This window comes from Camarhynchus parvulus, chromosome 3 (assembly GCF_901933205.1).
Source record: "Camarhynchus parvulus chromosome 3, STF_HiC, whole genome shotgun sequence".
NCBI classification, from domain to species: domain Eukaryota; kingdom Metazoa; phylum Chordata; class Aves; order Passeriformes; family Thraupidae; genus Camarhynchus; species Camarhynchus parvulus.
Window position 1 is genome coordinate 22345246 of NC_044573.1, and position 17689 is coordinate 22362934.

General features: G+C 43.1%; 1 protein-coding gene across 4 annotated transcripts in view; it reads right to left on the reverse strand.

Annotated features, from left to right (window-relative positions):
• Window positions 1-9621: 9621 nt before the first annotated feature.
• Window positions 9622-17689, reverse strand: part of HHAT (hedgehog acyltransferase) — a 152009-nt gene continuing 143941 nt past the window's right edge. The window contains exons 12-14 of one of the 4 annotated variants that reach the window (XR_004060576.1): window positions 16116-16278; window positions 11808-12134; window positions 9622-10838 (exon numbers count right to left, since the gene is read on the reverse strand). Coding sequence is in view for 1 of the 4 variants with exons in the window: in XM_030944549.1 (XP_030800409.1) it covers window positions 16187-16278 (92 nt within the window). In the remaining 3 variants the exon portion in view is untranslated. Of the gene's footprint in view, window positions 10874-11807; window positions 12135-13983; window positions 16279-17689 lie in introns of those variants that run through there. The other 3 variants (XR_004060574.1, XR_004060575.1, XM_030944549.1) reach the window with 3 other exon arrangements.

The following is a 17689-nucleotide window of genomic DNA, read 5'->3' on the forward strand; positions in this document are numbered from 1 at the left end:
GGTGTTTCTTTTTAAAAACAAACAAACCAACAAACAAAGAAACAGCCCCCTAACACTTTACATTTAATCTTTCTTGAAAACAAGTGAGGGATCCGTTCACTAAGCATGTTCCCTCTGTCTAAAAAGGTATGGTAACAGGAATTGCAACCTCATGTCAAGATGGCAGCTGACTTTGAAGCCTTTTTGACAGCAAGGGTACAGTTTCTAAAGTTTTTCTTTCCTCCCTTTGTCCTCATTTCCCCCCGCCCCTCCCCTCCCCAGCCCCCTTCTCTCCCTCGGGATGTTGGAATAAGAATTCTGACAGCAGCAGCCATCCCCGTGACCCCCAGGTGATCTCTGAGGTTTTTGGAGCATGCCTTATGTCCTTAGCTTGGGTTATGCCTATATGAATGAGCACTTGCCAGGGTGCTTATATTTTCAGTGTTTGGTGGGTTGTTAGTTTTTTTGTTTTGTTGCTGCTGTCACTGTCTCAGTCACCTGTACAGCACATTGGATGTCACAGTATATTTTCATAAAGCTGTAATAATGCAAAGAGCAGTAGGAGACATGTATTTCATTGTGTGCTTAAGTTTCTTTTGGGTAGTCAAGGAAGGGCTAATAAGATGAAAAAAATACTGTACTTTTTAATTTCAAACTGACATATTGCTAAAACAATTACATTTGGGAACATCAAAAATAGCCACAGTATTTCAGATCTATTAATAAATGGGATCTTCCACAGTCATTTACTGAATCAAGGATATGTTTTTTCAAACCTTTTTATGTTTTTTTCAAAAAACTTCTGTCTCAGATGTCTTTCAACATTTGATACTTCTGCTTTCAACTCCAGCTGCTGGAGGGTTGGGTGTGAAGTGTACCTGACGGCAGCCCTTGGCACAACATATTTGAAACATCACTAACAGGTCCTGCAGATTTGCCTCCCAATGAAAATATACTGTGGCATTTATGTCCTGTTCTGCTATGAATCTGCTCTTTTAATTCTTGTTAAATTATTATTCAGAAGTTTCTGTTTTGATAATGTTCATTGAAGCCAAAGGCTTTCAGAGAATTTTTACCAGTTTCAGACGGTGGCATTTTCCTCTACATCCAGATGTATTGTTCCTGATCTAATCTAGCTTGGAAGCAAATGGATAGTAGAGACAGAAATTCAGTGCTTACTGTATGCAAGTGCTATTGTAGCAAGGAAACAAAGAGATCTGCTTCTTAAAGAAGGAGATGTTTCCAAAACTTATATTTTCATAACTTTTTTCAGAGGAAGATTGAAGCACTTTACCAAAACTATTCTTCATTATTCATATAGGGTAGCACAGATGGTATCATGACTTGTGTTCTCACCTTTGGATACAGGTGTATATTCACAGTACATTCACTCCACTGTTCTGGTATGTTCACTGCTTAACAGTGGCTTAGATCTCAGAAGGATGGTGCCATGCCACACTTCAAGGGGTTTTCGTCTTTCATGTCAACAGGTCTTAACGCTGTGTGTGTTAACTCTCATTCTTTTTCCTTGGAACTAAGTCATTTACAAAGAAACACAGGATTTTTGGGGGAGATTTTTGTTCATGTGAAGTACAGAAGAGGCAAGGAACACGATCAATTTTAATGATTTCTGCTGGCCTGATGCTTGCACAGTGCAATGCAGAACAGTGCCAGACATCCCTGGGGAGCTAGGACGTCCACAGATGACTGGCACAGTGGTGAGGCTGTGCTGTGCAAAGCTCCCAGCTCAGGTCCTGTTGTCAAGAGGGTTTGTTTGTACCTGTTCCTGCAGTAACTGCCCTTGCTCTCAAAGATAACAATTATTCCAAGCCAGCACCACCATTTCTAAGGCCAGAGGCAGGTGGTTTAGGATTGGCTTTTATTGCCTTTCTCCTTGGTTTGGTATGGAGGTGCCCACAGACTGTGAATTCATACCCAAGGATTTAAATACTCCTGAGAAACAGCTCTCAGGTTCAAATCTATAGGTTTCCTTCTTCCCTCCCACAAGGAAAGGCAAGCAGGGAGGTGAGTTGCTCTGAAACGAAGAAGCTACTTCCTTAACTTATTTCTGGTTCTATGTTTAGGTTTTTCCAGTGGTACCTGGTGTCTTTTCCAGTTGCTCACTGCAGACCTGCAGTGCTGAGGAAGGCACTCTCTGACCAAAGCCACGGTGTTTGTGTTTGGTGCTTTAATCACTCTAAGTGGCAGCAGTTACCTGCAGCAGCAATGGCATGGCTGCCACAGAAACCCATGCATCCACAGTTTCTGTGAGAAACTCATCCATCCACAGTTTCTGTGAGAAACTTTGTCATGATTTATTTTCTTTCTGGTCTTCTTAGACAGTAACTACTACCTAAGTAAACCCCAGGTGTACTGATACACAAGGATTTGGAATTGATTTCCAGCAAGTTTTTAGAGACTGCCTTGGAGTCAGTTTCCTGATCCAGGCAAATTCCTCACCAGCATGATATTCATGACACTTTTCTTCATAAAGTTTTTGAAAGGCTGAAGGTCTTATCAAGTCCTTTGTGAAAGTGTCACCCATTTACCTGCAGTTGGATAAACATGGACCTGAGCTTATCCCAGGTGGACAAGGGAGGAAATGTGTACAACCTCCCAAGAATGTGCCTAGTATCTCCAGAATCTTGCAGTGCCAATCTAAGAGTAAATGTGCAGTTGCAGGTTACCTGGCCCTTTGTTGCTGATACTGAATTGATGTTTCTCAGTGGTATTTTTGTGTGCCCTCAGGGATATGTTAAAGGTTATTCTGCTGTTGTTGATTGCCCAGCCTGGAATCCCAGCAGGACCAGCCCCAGAAGCCCCCTAATTGTAATAATTGCCCAGGCCTGTGAACAAAGGCAGACAAGCCCCCAGTTTCTGGGGATGCTCCTTGTGTTGCCTGATGCTCAGAATTATACCAAACTCCTCCCCACCCTGTATAACAGCGGTTGGGTGAACCCAGTCCTTTTCTAAGGCTTTTTTCAGGCTCTTTCAATGGCTTATAAAGACATTTATTATTTGTAAAGCCCTCAAAGATTGTAACAGACACTTGAATTCTGCTTAAAACTTAATGTCTTTGAAGATTATGGCCAAATTTAACTTTGTTATGGTCATGAAATGGCAGAGAAATTCTGCTTGCTTCTTACAATGACACTTCAGGGTGTCTGCTCCAGGTGAGCCCTGACAGGAGTCAGTGTCAGTCAGACCTGTACAGCTATAACTGAGATTAGGCCCATTATTATGAACAGTCAGGCACTAAAACTGGTTGTAAGAGAGTGCATCATCCCTGAGCAACCTGTATTTGTTGTAAGAGAATGTGAAAAAAAATACTGTCTAGGATGAATTTTGGCATTTGGATTACCTGGACTACTGAGTGGTTAAAAAATGAACAAATCCATGTCTACTCCTTTGAACCCCAGGCTAATCTGAACCTGTGCTATGGTGCTCAGGCTCTGCTGATGCAGCACTTCTCCTTTAAGCCCCTGTGTTACAAATCTGTCTTTCTCCACTGAGCCTTACACTCAGACAGATGCCTATGGCTGGATGGCATGTGGACCCATCATAAATGTTATTAGTTCTTTGATTTTATTTGTCAGCTTTTCCTTTTTCTCTTGTTCCTCTCTACATGTTGGCTAAGCCTTTTCACTTAATTATTTTCCAGCTTAGAACTGAAGGATCTCTGAAAATAAGACTCTGCCCCTTCACAAGCAAATGCTTGTAGATAGTATAAAGGAAAAAACAAACAAAAACCAAAGCCTCAGTTTTGACTGTGTTCTGGCATTGTGCTTCTGCCATTTAACAACCTGCTAAACGACCTGCATCATTCTAAAGGAGATGATGTGCTCTGTTTTGGCTATATGGTGTCATTAAATTTCAGCCAAAAGAAGGTAGTTGAGAGAAGGAGCCTGTATTATGATTTGGTCAAATGGGAACTTCTGAAAGTTCATGCTTAAATTGTTACAAAGAATACAAATATGCAGCACATGAAAAAGGATTAAAAAAGCAAACCCCAGCCCTCACCCCTACCTTGTTCAGATACATTTACTTCTGTGTGGTATTACAAATATACTTTGAAAACACCATTCTTCCTTTAAATCTCTTCCACAGTTCTGCCCTGAGCCCCAGCGAACACCCTGTTTAACAGCTTCGGAGGCGATGCTCTGTTTCTACAGCACTTCCCTTTAATGAACTGAACAAGATACTTACTGTGACTATCTGGTGATATATTTTCAATCACTCTTAACCAATCTGTGAAAAATTTGACTACGTAATTTGTCTTTACTATATAAACAACAAGGTGTATGATTACGCTTGTGCAGATGCGTGTACATACACACACATATATATATAATATCTGTGTATAGATAAGTCTATGGATTGCATTTCTGTTAAGTAAAAGCACATTCCTCATTGATTCCAGTCCAAGAAGGGAGCTTAAATCTTCCCAGTAGACATCCACTGAGTGTCCTGTTAGTGTCTTGTTTGTTAACTGTTGAACTTTTAAGGCCATGATTTTTGATTTTTCTATCTGGCCTCACGTTCATACTGTGAGTCTGGTAAATAGTGTGACTAAGAGAAGATCTGGTGAGGGTCATGATAGTCAGGAAAGAGAAATCCATGTGAAATTGGAAAAATGCTGTATCCTAGTTGGTGGGGATAAGGCTTATAAGCTGGTGTTTGTTGCTCACAGTATCTCTGAAGCCAAGCTGTCCTGGTAGTCTTTATCATGGCTTTTCCTGCAAGAGAGATGGTGGAATAGATGGATTTATTTTTTTCTGGTACCAGGGGCTGTCTCAAAGGTGCTGAGCCTATCCTTCTTCTCATGGGCAGCATAACACATGGTTGCTGCACCTCTGCTTTCTTGTCCTGGTGTTAGGTGGCAAAAAGCATCTTCTACTGAATTTTTCATTTCCACATAGTCTCCTGTGGGTGTATTGGCAATAACAAAGTCTGTGTTTTTGCTGCACTTGTGATGCATCAAGACAAATCTTTTAGAGAGAGTCCCATGCAGGGGGAGCTCCAGAAATTTGAGGTGAGGCACAGTAGGATACTGTATCCTCCAATCTGACATAATTTTGACCACATTATTGTGGGAAGCATTGACTCAATTAAATAAAAATAAAGCTTTTTTTGCAATAAGATATATCCAGCATTTAGCCTTAAGACCCTTTCATAAGTGATATAATTCAAACTGTGATTCCATTCTACTTCCTTCTTAATGTTCTGTAGTATTTACAGTGTTGCCTAAAGATGAAGCACTTTGATTAGCTTTCTAAATCTAATGGAAATCACTTGCTGGTAATCACATTTCTTTCTCCACTTACTGCCTTCTTATTAGGATAATTAATTACTCCAATTGCCCTCTCCCCTCATAAAACAGAGACATAGCTATTGTCTAAACACTTTTGTATATCAGGGAGCCAACCTGTCATATTGCAAAAGTGTTTCAGAGGCTTATTTTACAGATCGACAAAGCTAATGTGAATTTACCTGCAACTGTAATTTGTTTCAAGCTGATTGTTGAGTGTTGTGTAAACATATTTGATGTGTAATCCCAGAACATCTCTCTAACTGGATCCAAATGCCTAATGTTAACAAAACAGTTCGGGGTTTTCACTAACTGTTCTGAAAAGCTTATGGGTTTCTTTCTTCTTCCCACTAAATCTGTGACCACTAACATAGAAAAAGAATCATTTTAGCTGTAGATGAAAGAAGTTCAATAATCTTGTATCAGGATGAACTGCTATATAAAGAAATACCAAGTTTTCCAATGAATGTGTTATATTACTGTACCTACATGCAATCAATATTTGTACATCTGTTGGAGACCTGTCTGCGTTTCAATATTTAGCCACCACTGCATGGACACTTGATTGATATGCAGTTAATGCAGTTGCTTTGGCGCTTTTCAATGTACTTCACTTGTTTTTATCCTTTCAGAAATCCACCAAATACTCTCAGTTCTTTTTCTTTGCATTTGTCACTTTGTTCAATGAAGCATGACTAGAAACAGAGAATGAGTAGATACTATTTTTGTGGTCAGCAAAGCAGCTGCCAGTAGATAGGCAGTGTGTGTACGTACACGCACTGTCTGGGAATGTTTCAGATACAAATGCAGCCACCTCCATTAATGGTATCCCTAGTCAACATTTTTAAACAAGCACAAATAATATTTGTAAAAAAAGAAGTTTAATTTTATTTATTATAGTAATAAACTATTTTATACATTACAGTTGCTTTGGTGTGCTTTTCTCTGTGTTGAATATGTGCTCACAAGATCAGCAAGGTGGTTTTAAATTACTCTCTGGAACTTCTGGCTAGCAGTTTTGTTGCTGTTGGTTTGTATCTCTAGTGTTATCAGTGGAGCAGTGGGATATTATTGCTTTGGTTGTAAATGATTCAGGTTGTTTTTCAGATTTCTTTCTGCTGTGTATCAGTGCAAAGGGATTCACATTTCCAGGCTCACTGTAAACTAAACTCAGGTGCCCTTTGAAGTGAATATCCTGACACCCCAGGCAGTGTCCTGTGCTGTGGACCTCAGTCTAGCCCAGCAAAAGGAGCTCACCAGAGGGCTGGCTGTGACCTGTCTGAAATGATCATCCCATGTCCTGAAGGCACACGTCTCTAGCTGGGCTGTGTTTTAGACTGTGTTCACTGCTGCAGTATCTGAGAACTTTTACAAAACTCATGGAAACCAGAGATCAAAGAACCTTCTGCTTTCCTGTCATTTGCTTGCAGAAGAAGGTGACCTCACCATGGACTTACACAAAGACAAACCCCCCAGAGGTCCCCCCTGGCAGTGACACTGCTGCAACAGGCAGCAATGAATATTATTTTCTTGGCTACCTCAGCAAAGGAATCAATAACCAAAGGTCATCCTTTGGCATTGGGAGATCCTTTCAGATCAGGATGGACACACGTGACAGGATCACAGCCAGCAGTCATTCCTGCAGGCCAGAAGCCATGCTGGAAGTTTATACCAAGTTTTAGTCTTCAGGCTGTCAGCCTGGGCCCTGTGAGCTTTGCAGCCATTTCTGTGGCTCATTCTCCATCCTCTCACCCAAGGGTCTGCTGAATGTGGCTGTCACCTGTACCAAGACACTCCATGGGATTGTCAATCTCATCTCCAAAAGAGCAGCAGTAAAGCAGGAGCTGTCAGACTGCTGAGCTGGGGTGGAACTGTACGGAGAGCAGCACAATGAGGAGCTACTTTTAGCACCACTTCTGCATCCACTGTCCTGTGTGCTGTGACAGGAGCTCTTGTCACTCACATTGTTTCTCTGGCCAGTGTGAAAATCCAGCATTATGTTATACAGTGTCCTTATACTTACTAGAAAAGGGAAAATTACCATAGTGAAGGCATGTACTTTCACTTAGGATTTTTTTTGTTTGTTTTGTTGTGTGGGGTAATTTTTGTTTTATTTTGGTTGGGATTTTTTAGTTTGGGTTTGTTTTGTTGTTTTTGTTTTTTTTTTTTGAGGTCTCTAGAGGCTGTTGTGCTCATTTTCTGAATTCTTTATTATTTTCTTTGCTCCTGCATTCTTCGCAGTCTCTCTGGCAGTGCTCCAAGCTTCAGTGAGCACAGGAGGGGTAGCACCAGCCACACAATGTTCCCCCTCAGAGTTTCTCTCCCCTCAGCAGCCCCACAGCATTTCAAACCAAGGATAATTACCTAGAGCACTTTTTGCCCAGATTTAGGTGGCAGATTGCAAAGGCTGGTGTTGTGCACGCTGCCCATCTCCCTGTGCTCAGCTGGGCAGCAGCAGCCCCAGCAGCTGTGAGCAGCCTCAAGCCACCTGCACCAGCTCCTGCTCCTCATTCCCTCCACCTGGGAGCACAGTCACAGCAGGGACAGAAGGTTTCTAAAGCACAGGCTGTGGCTTCTGATTTTTCTCAGAAATAGCTGCAGGTTCTTCTGTTTGGTTATGAATTAGTGTGCAGCTGCTGGGGACCCCTGCCAGGGGATGTGTGGTCCTGGGGCAGCAGCAGGAACTCCTGGGGACAGTCAGCAATGCATCGGCTCGTGGGGAGGTGAGTGCTGCCTACAGGTTTAAGTTCTGCATTTGGCAATGGAGGCTCTTTAGTTGCTCTGTGGTGCATTTTAGTGTCCATGTTAAACTTGGAAGCACTCTGTCTCTGGTGCTTTTTTGCAATGGGGTAAAGACAAGCAGCACAAACCAGCTCCTCTGTGCTGTGAGAGCCAGTGGGACTGAACTGCAGCAAATCCCTCCCCTCACACATGGGTGCAATAGCAATGGGGTTTATTTGCTCCCAGAGCACTGAGGAAACATCAAAACTATTCCTGTTCAGCGTGTGCCTGGTGCAGGGCAATGCTCAGGAGACCCCACCAAATCTCAGGGAGAGCACTGGGCCCCTCCCCCAGTGGGAATGACCACTGTGCCCCAGCACTGAGGCTGAGGAGACCTTGGCTGATTAGCTGCTCTCTGTTCTTGCCTTCTGCTCCAGGAGTTGGGCTGGTTAGTGAGGCTGTGTATCCAACCAGAAAATGCTGGGAAGGATGCTGTGTTGCTATGGTATTTATTGCTGCCAGTGGTGTCAGGGGTTTAATTGCAACACACATATAAAGAATCTCAGCCAATACAAGTCTTTTTCACCTAAAAGATTGAGTCTGTGCTTCTTTCATTCTAATTCACCACAACTTCTGTGTTGGTATATGGCAGCTGGGGGAATTAACCTCTCCTGTTTTTGGAAGACAAGATGAGTAAAAACCTGTGAGAAATCCAAAAAAGGCATTAGGGAAAGTGAACTTCTGAAGTCTGTCAGAAGTAGCTATCAAGATGCTTGTGCACAGCTGTATCTGTAAAATACATATGCTCAAGCCTTGTCTTTTTGCTTTTTTTTCCCTTTGCCTTTCCATTCCTCCTTCCCCTTTCCTAATTAAGTTCAAGTTCTTATGTAGCACAGCCAAATTCAAATTTAAGTTGCCCCATGGCACAGGTGTGGGTTTAAAACAAGCTTAACTTTGGCAGCTCCATCCATCATTACCAATTCCAAAGCTTTCTCCCTGCAGCCCCCCTTTAAGCACTTACAGAGGCAGCAGTGTCTGAGAAACCTTGAAGATGTTTTGGCTCTTTTTAAGCCTTGCTCACTTGTAGAGATTTTCTTGAAGATGTTTCTGTTTAGGTGGATGAGGGAAAGTATGAGCTTTGCTGTTAATTCCTACCTGGGGAGGGACACAGAGCATCTGTACACATCACTGCAGTTTCTATGTGCAAATCCCAGGGAGTTGTGATTTTGCACTGGAATTTCCTTCCACATTCCCAATCTCCCAGCTTACAAAACTGGGGGCAGAAATAAACTGTGCTGGAGTATCTATTACACATGTGGATTTTCTATAAAAGGAAGATTACGGCCTCTTCTTCATCAGGGGCTGCCCCTGGGGAAAAATGCTAAGCAGCAGCACAGGGAGTGCACTGTTGAGCCTGGGAGCTGCTGTGTGCTCAGCAATGGGACCCAGACAGCTCAACAAGCAATGGCTCCCTGCAAGCAGGGCTTAGAGAGGAGAAATAGGTGGCTTTCAAAGCTCTCCAGTAATCTTTTTTGGCGAGTTTTATGGTTAAGCAGAAGGTATTTTAGAAGAACTAAAGATAACAGGAAAATGTATTGAACACTCTCAGCGTGAGAACTGGAAAGAAAGCTAAGATAATCCATACGGAGCACCAAGTCAAAATAAAGTATTTATTTTTGTTTTCCTTTAGAATGATAACACTGCACCTGCAACCTGGCTAGTGGAAGTGGACAGATAGAAATGTAAAGCCGTTCAGCTGGAAGCTAAATCGGCAAAAGCATCTTTTAGGAAAGTGTACAGGAAGCGTGCATGAAATGCTGCATGAAACTACAATTCTGCCAACACAAATCATAAATAGCTCTGTAAAATGGGGGTGGGCACCTCTCATTTGGGAGCAGCAAATAGAGCACCTAAGGCCAGGTGTGATGAAAGGCTGCAGGCTGGTTGCTCTGACCCCAGTGTAGTTCAGGGAGAGGAGTCTAAGGTCACAACAGCAAATGGAAGCTGCATATAATATAGCAGAAGTACAGCCCTGGATACCTGTCTTTGTAGCTTGAATCTGCTGCATTTCCTTCTCCCAGGAAAATCTGTTATGGAGGAAACCTATCTGTGTGTAATGTAAGCATCCAGGGAAAACCTTGGAAAATGAAGTGTGAGAGGGGGGTTTTGTAGGTTACACTCATTGAGGGAGCAGGAAAGGGAAGCACAACAGTGGCACAAGGGCAAATGGGACTGACTGCCCCGGAGGCTCCTTTGGCTGGAGGTTCTAAGGAGCTGTAGCCCTCTGAGTCCCCATTTGCCTGCTGGAGGGAGCTGGGAGATACTTTACCCTGCCTCAGTTGTCTCTGCCAGTGTCAGAGAAAGCCCTTGTGTTACTGCCAGCAGCCCTAAAGCTTTAAAGATTTAGCTTGGAAACCTTTTTAGTACAAAAATGTAATTTTTCTTAAAATAGAAGTTTCCTCAACCAGCATGAACTAAGAGCCCCCAAGTTCAAAGCCCCCAAGTACTTCAAAAGCAGTGTGTTATTTTATTCTGCATGGCCATTGTGCTTTTTAAAGCCTTATACCTATGTCTGGCCTCATACCCAGCTTGCAGTTGCTCATGGTGTCAGTGGTTATTGGCATAACTGTTCAGGACAAGCAGGACATCTTCAGACCCTTTTTAGGTCTCTTATTTTTACCAAGTGATGTTTGGCAGGACTTGATCAAACCGAAGAACTTTGAGAAGAACAACCTGAGCGAAGGCTGGGCAGATGGCACCGGCAGTGGTGTGGGAAGTGTGGGTCAGCAGAACTGGATCCAAGGGTAGCCTTGAGACAGGATGCCAAGAGCTGGGGAAAGGCAGTGGAGAGGTCACTGAAGTGGCCTGGAGCAAATATATGACCAAATGCAAGTTATTAGCCTGCAGTTTCATCATGAATTACCACCTCAGCACACAACTATTACTGCAAGAGGAAAGAAACACATAACTATAAATTAGCAATACCATCACTTCAAGAACTGTCTCATAAATGCTTATTTTTATCTCTGAATTGTGGCTTACTATACGGTAATCCTCCCACATACCTGAGCCCCTAAAGCAACCTTAACCCTTCTGGCAGTAGTCTAAAAAAAAAATAAATCAACTGGACCTAATTTTTTCTCTGACTTGCATTTTAATTAATTTATGAACTGTGTAGCTCTTTCTGGTCTTCCAGTATCATTTCCAGTTCTTCTATTTTTGTCACCTAATTTTGGAAATTCAAATGCGCTAGTGCAGGGATGAAAATGTTATGGTCCATAAAAATTAATTAATTTTGTCAAGAAAGATCAGCTCTAGAGGGAGTGCCAATACAATTTAAATGCCACAGGTCGTGACTGAAGTTATATTTCTGTGCTACTTTCTCAGTAAACTTTAATTTTTCAGTGGCTGGCTGATGCACCTGTCTGCAATGATTCACTTCAGCTACCCAGCCATATATAAAGCTTTTCTTAAATCCCTGTGGATAGAATGCATTTGTGTAACCTTCAGGCTGACCATTGCTGGGGAAGGCACGGGCCACAGGTAGCCCATTTAATTTGTTCTGTTCCTGAAAGGTGCTGATATGAGCTACCTAAAGCTATTTACACATTGAGCTGCCCCTGGATATTAAGAAAGGTGGTGCAGCCTAATTTGTGGTCCAGATTTGCCTGTTAGATCCTGATGTTAGCTTAACTTGTTCTCACCCAGATCTTTGTGATTCCCAGCATAAGGAATGAGGAGATTTTTGAGCGTAGTTTTAATACTGGCATTATCTCTAGTGGGTACAGAGTGCACAGACCTTTTTCCTCTTGGAGCAGTTCACTTATGTGTAAAGCTTGTAGGAACTAAAGGGAGCCATGCTGAGGCTGCCTCAACGTTGAGCCTTGACACCCTTCAGCTCCACCTTTTGTGCAGTGTCTAAAGTGTGTCATATCCACTGGAATTTTCCTTTTCCTGTCCTCCTGGGCATTGGTGGCATCTGAGAAAGCCTCTCAAGCTTGGAGCTGCCAGTGCATGTCCCCCAGGCTGGGGATGTCTGAGCCACATTGTCCATCCATAGGTTGGGTGGTGCCACAGGCAGCTGGGACTCACTCAGATGCTCTGGCAGGACATGTGTTGGATGTGACTGTGAAGCAGAAAATTAAAAAACAACAAAGTTGTCTTCATTTTTTCTTTCTTTTACATGCAATCAACGGAGGAGCCACTCCACAAGCAGCTCCTGGTTGGACTCTTGAATTCAGTGAGTGTGCACAGAACAGCCCTGGGCATCCATGGGGACCCACCAGAGAGGGCTGCTCTCAGAGGTCCCATAATGCAAGAAATGATCTATTGTAATGCACATTTCCCCTCTTCCTCAAGGTGTAACGGGCACAGCGTTCTCCACACAGGCTTTGCATCGAGCAGTGGTTCAGCTATCCCTGCTGGATTAAAATATATGCCTTGACTAACAAGTGCCTGTGTGCTGGGAGTTATTTTGGAAAGCAATAATGAGCTGCACTACTCGTGGAAGGGGGGAAAACGATAAAGAACCATGAGGACAAGTTGTGACAAACCATGCATAGCAATCTCCTCGCTCTTCACAGCTCCTTGAGGACAATCCTGCTGCCAAGCCAGAGGAAGCAGAGCCTCCCCCCTCAGCAAGTGCAAACTGTGACCAGCTGAAGGGTTTGTGGTGACGAAGGCAATTAGGTGGGTGTGCAAGAGAAAGGACAGGCCCTGTGTTATTGCTGTGACTAATAACTAAATTGCTGCAGGTTTTCACAGTTAAGCTGTTTTTCTTCTGACCCTTGGTAAGCTGGATATTCCAACTAAGCTGCTTTTAGCTCTCAGATGTGAAAGAGATACGTGAGCAAAGCCTTGCTCACCTTCTAATCAATGCAGAATTACAGAGAGAGCCACTTAGTACAATCCTACCCAGTAATGATGATGGCTCTGTTAACTAAGGAGGGACTAGAGCAAGAGGGTGGGGGTTTAGGTGTGGGTGTGTTTGCAAGAAATTTCAGACTTCACAGCTTTGTGGTAGCCATTACAGCCATCTATACATTATATTATATCACTATACATTATGCTTGCTCATCACTTAGCTTTGCAAAATCACTTGGGAACTCTTCCTGTCAGTCGCCTTCATGTAGCTGTCCAGCTTGTTTTCAGAGCCACCACCTTTGGGGGTTTTTTTGCTCATTGCACTTTTGTGACTTCTAGGGTCTCACAGCAGTAGTAGTCAGTGTCTGCTGGTCCCCTACCCTGGCTAAAAGTGCTCCCCTTTGGTGCAAAATGGCCAGTGTGTTACTTTGGCCATGTCTGTCCTTGTCACCTGTTTCCTACACCCCTTAGCTAGCTTTTCCTCAGTGTTTGGAAGTCTCTTTCTCACACACCCCTCACCTATTTCTTTCCTTTGGCAAGTGGCATGGTTCCTGCAGTCTCTTCCAAGTCTCTGCAAACTCCTCCCACCCAGGACTGTCACAGAGGCCTTGCTTGGAGGGTGGCACTTTGGGCAGCCACACAATGAACATCAGGTGCCACATGAAGAGTCACTTGTCAGGCCATGCTGAGGAATGTGTCTCCAAGCTGAAGGAGTAACTGAAGAGCAAGTTTGAAGTGCTTCAGGGGTAGGGCTGTGTGTTGTCTGACTGAATGTGCCCCATGCTGACACTGCTGTGTATGCAGGACTGAGACGGAACTGTGAGTGGGAAGCACCATTTTATGAGCATGCTGCTCTTCTCAGAAACTTCACATGCTGAAGTCTTTCCTCAACCCAGCTACAAAAGGCTGATTTGCTTTTTAAACTCCCACTATGTTGTTCCACTATGGAACAACAGGGACAACCCGTGCACAACAGGGATAAAAATGACCAGTCTTTACTGCACCCATCCTGCAGGCTTCCAGTGCATAGTGATGTTTCTCCACAACAGTGGAACACTTATTTTCCTTACACAAGGCTACAGTTTTCCAAGACACAGCTCTCAAGCCAACAGTGCATTTCAGCTTTATTTATAGAAACAGAAAAAGATACAAAATTATGAAAGATATATAAAGCACTGAAAAAAAAATAGAAAACAATTTTAGTTCAGAAATAAGCATGCTCTAGATGACCTTCAGGGTCATTTCCATATTGGAGCTGGAAGCTTTGCATGCATACAAATTGGAATCCAATCACTCAGTAGCACCTCAGCTCGTGTAATAATGGTAATCAATAAGACTGAAGAACAGATTCATGACTTTTTGCTCTTATGCTAATTCTACTGAATTACAAAGTTTGAGCCAAGTCTGAGAAAGTTCTTGTCCTTAGCTCAGTGCTGCCCCAAAATGGAGGCCAATCTCAATTTAGAAAATTCAGAGGCTTAGAGCCATATACTCCATAGCTGAGAGAATCCCTGCAATCATCATCCAGTCAGTCAGGAGAGCCATGTCTTTGGCCAGGCAGCATCCAAAGTAAGTTATTTTCACCAGGCCATGGTGCCTCCTAGAAATGGTTTTGGATGCCAGGGGAAATCATGGCATTGTCATGGCAAGGGACATGGGGGACTCAACATAAAAGGCTGGAGCTTCTGGTTGAAACAGCAGGAGATGGGCTTTTCTTCGGATGGATAGAGCTGAAGCTTCTGCCCTTATTTCTTCAGGAGTAAATGGAGGGTAACAAGAATGCTGCCACAGTTGTGGGCATCAGAAGCACCAGAAATGCAGGCAATAAGCAGAAGCCTGTCTCAGGAACTGAATTTCTTGTTGAAGGGATAAATTATATCAGACTTGGCTGAAGCTGCAGGAGTGATGGACAGTAGGACACTAATTCCCAACAGGCTGAAATGTCTGCCAGGGGCATGGAACAAGTTTTGACATGCTTTGGGTGGAGGAAGCTGCTTTTGGAAGAAGTTCACTCCAGAATTTGTGGCCTTTTGACCGTGCCTAGAGGGAATGTCTAACTTTAGAAACACTAAAGGTCTTCTGGCTGCTCTTCAGTATCAGTTTAAAACAGAACAGTGTAGGAGACACCCATAGTATCAGACAGGGGAAGGGTCTCCCCTTAGAAGACAGCATGTGTCAAAGCACTCCTGCAAGCTGGACACCTGCAGGTGTGACCTTCCCAACTCTGGACAACCATATATAAAGCTTTGGGCAAAGATGCTGCTGTAACAGGTCTGTGTGGCCAAAGGACACAGAGCTCCAGCTAATCTGTGGCCACTGTATTGGACCATTCTGGTTTGTTTCTAAAGGTCTTAAAAAGTTCCTCCCGGGGTGTCTGCAATACATTGCAGGAGATGATTGCTTGGACACCAGAGAATGAAGCAGACTGAACAGATTTACCATTAAACCAGACTGGAGATATCTCCTTTTGTAACAGAACAATACAAGAGGCAGGCTGAACAGTCTGAAGGTGGTATTAGCCCCAAAATAAAGGTAGTGTTTAATGCTTTAGCTCTAAGACAAGGCAGAGAGCACCTGAAGTCCAAGGAGCTTTAAGAGCATATTTGATTAAAAAGGAAAGCTGTTCCTTAAGAAAAGACCTTCCTTCCTACTCTCTCTTTTTAAAGAAACAAAACCATTTCTAAGGTTACCAAAAAGGTGCTATTTTAAAGGCAAAATTTTAAAAGAAGACATTCATTAAAAAGAAAAAGCAGGCTTTGCTACAGTAGGTGGCAAAGTAGCTTAAGGCAGAACTACTCCAGTCAGTGAGAATACAAAATGTTCTAGCTTATATTGGAAAGCAGGCAAGAAGAACTGATGAGCATCATGCCCTTCATGGAGTAGTGTAAGTGCAGGGCACAGCCCTACATGCCCCTGGACATCATCTGTGAGAGATTGGGCTTTTTGAATTCTCCAAGGTAGAATTCTTTTTTCCCTTCATATCTCAAAATGAGCAGCAAAACATGAAAACAACCCCAACATATATAAAATACCTGTTCTGAGATGCACACTTCTGATGTACACAGAGTCACAAAGATGCTGTTTTACAAAAATAACATAATTCAAAATGCTTCATAATTTCTCCCCACCCCCCCTGCTGCAGCCCATTAGTGTTTCTGCAGTTCAATTCCTGCATTTGCAATCCAGAATCAAATAAATAAGCTTTTGGTTTTAATACATGGACTGAAGACTTGGTCTGGCTCACCCTTGTGCAGATAGAACATCCAGTGTAGAAAAACCATCAACCTGCCTCAAGAATAATGGTTTGCATCATTCCTAGTGTGCAGCACACTTCTGCTCCCACTCAATTCCAACATGAGAATAGCAGTAGAGGAACCCAAGAACAGTCAGTGTCGCCCATGGCCAGCCTATAAATAGAAAAGACAGACAATCCTGGTCAGAATAATTAATGACTGCTTCAAGTAGAAATACTCTTGGGATGGCCAACTTATGATGCTTCTAATTAATTTTATTAGCAATTCAGTTTCATAAGTAAGTAGAGTCAACCCACAAAATTTGAAAAGTAAAATTATCTAAGCTCCAGGGTTGCCTGACCCCTGGCAGTCCTTGTCTTTCTCATTTTTCAGGGAATTGGACCAGATTTATTCCTGTGGAATTACAAAGGTCTGTTTTGATCTTCTCCTTTGGAATGAGTTTGTCTATCAAGCAGATTCCCCCAGTGAACCCTGATGCTTTAAGCTGGCTGTGGTGCTTCCTAGGCACGAAGGGAGGTACAGCCACAGTGAAGATTATTAAAAATCTGAACAAGTCCAGTTACCTGTTCTGCAAAAGGAGCCTGGGGTAATCTGTGATTAAGGTTATTTTGGATATCCTGCAGCTGGGTGTAAAGCCTGATGTACTCCTCTACAGCCCACTAACAGCTAATGTGTGTCACTGAAGAACAGACAGACCTCTCTGCCTGATTTGCCTGATGCCCAGGGTTTTTTTTAACTATAAAGACTCTTCCAATATATAAAATCTTTGCTGGTGAAATGATGTTTCATTATTATTTCAAATTCTTTTTAGCAAAAGCCACCATCCTTTTACTCAAACTTATCACAGCAAACAGCAGTAAGCAGGAGGTCACAAGCCAAAAGGTCTATTGCTTTCCACTAGAGTTGTAAATAATTTGAAAAGTAACCAAGTAAATGATTTTGCTTTCCTTGATACCTTTCCTGACACTTCTGTTTCCTTTGTCCATTCTCCTCCTTTCTTTAGAATTTATGAAATTTAGGTCTTACAGGTTGAAATCCTCAGTGCTAGGCCCTGATGTGTTTTAGTGTGTGCTGTCTGGGGAAAAGAGACAGAGAGGAAAATGCCTGAAGGTTTTTTAATGGCTTTTCTTGTTGCCATTGTTGACATAAAAATTTTGGTCATGTGCATGAATGGTTTTCTGCATGCTGTCCTTGGACTACTAACATCTGCTTCTGAAAGAAAATCTGCCCCTCTTGGGGAAAACTCTGGTCTAAAGGAACCTACTGGCAGACAGGAGATGCTCCTCTGGCCTGGAAGAAGGGATGGAGAGGAGCTGTAACCTCTGCACAAAGTGATACTCCAGGAGGAGCTCTTTCTGAAGCTACAAGGTGCTTTGCAGGCTGGTTTTGTCCAGGCTCCAAGCTAATTCCAGTCAGGGCACAGTTTAATTGTGCTCCCATCCAGCTGAGCCTTGGCTCAATACCCTGCCCTCAGCAGAACTCAGAGCCCCAGACTCAATCCTGCACTTCTGGGGATGGCATGGCACGTGCTGGGACCCTTCCCCAGTGCTGGGCAGGGTCACAC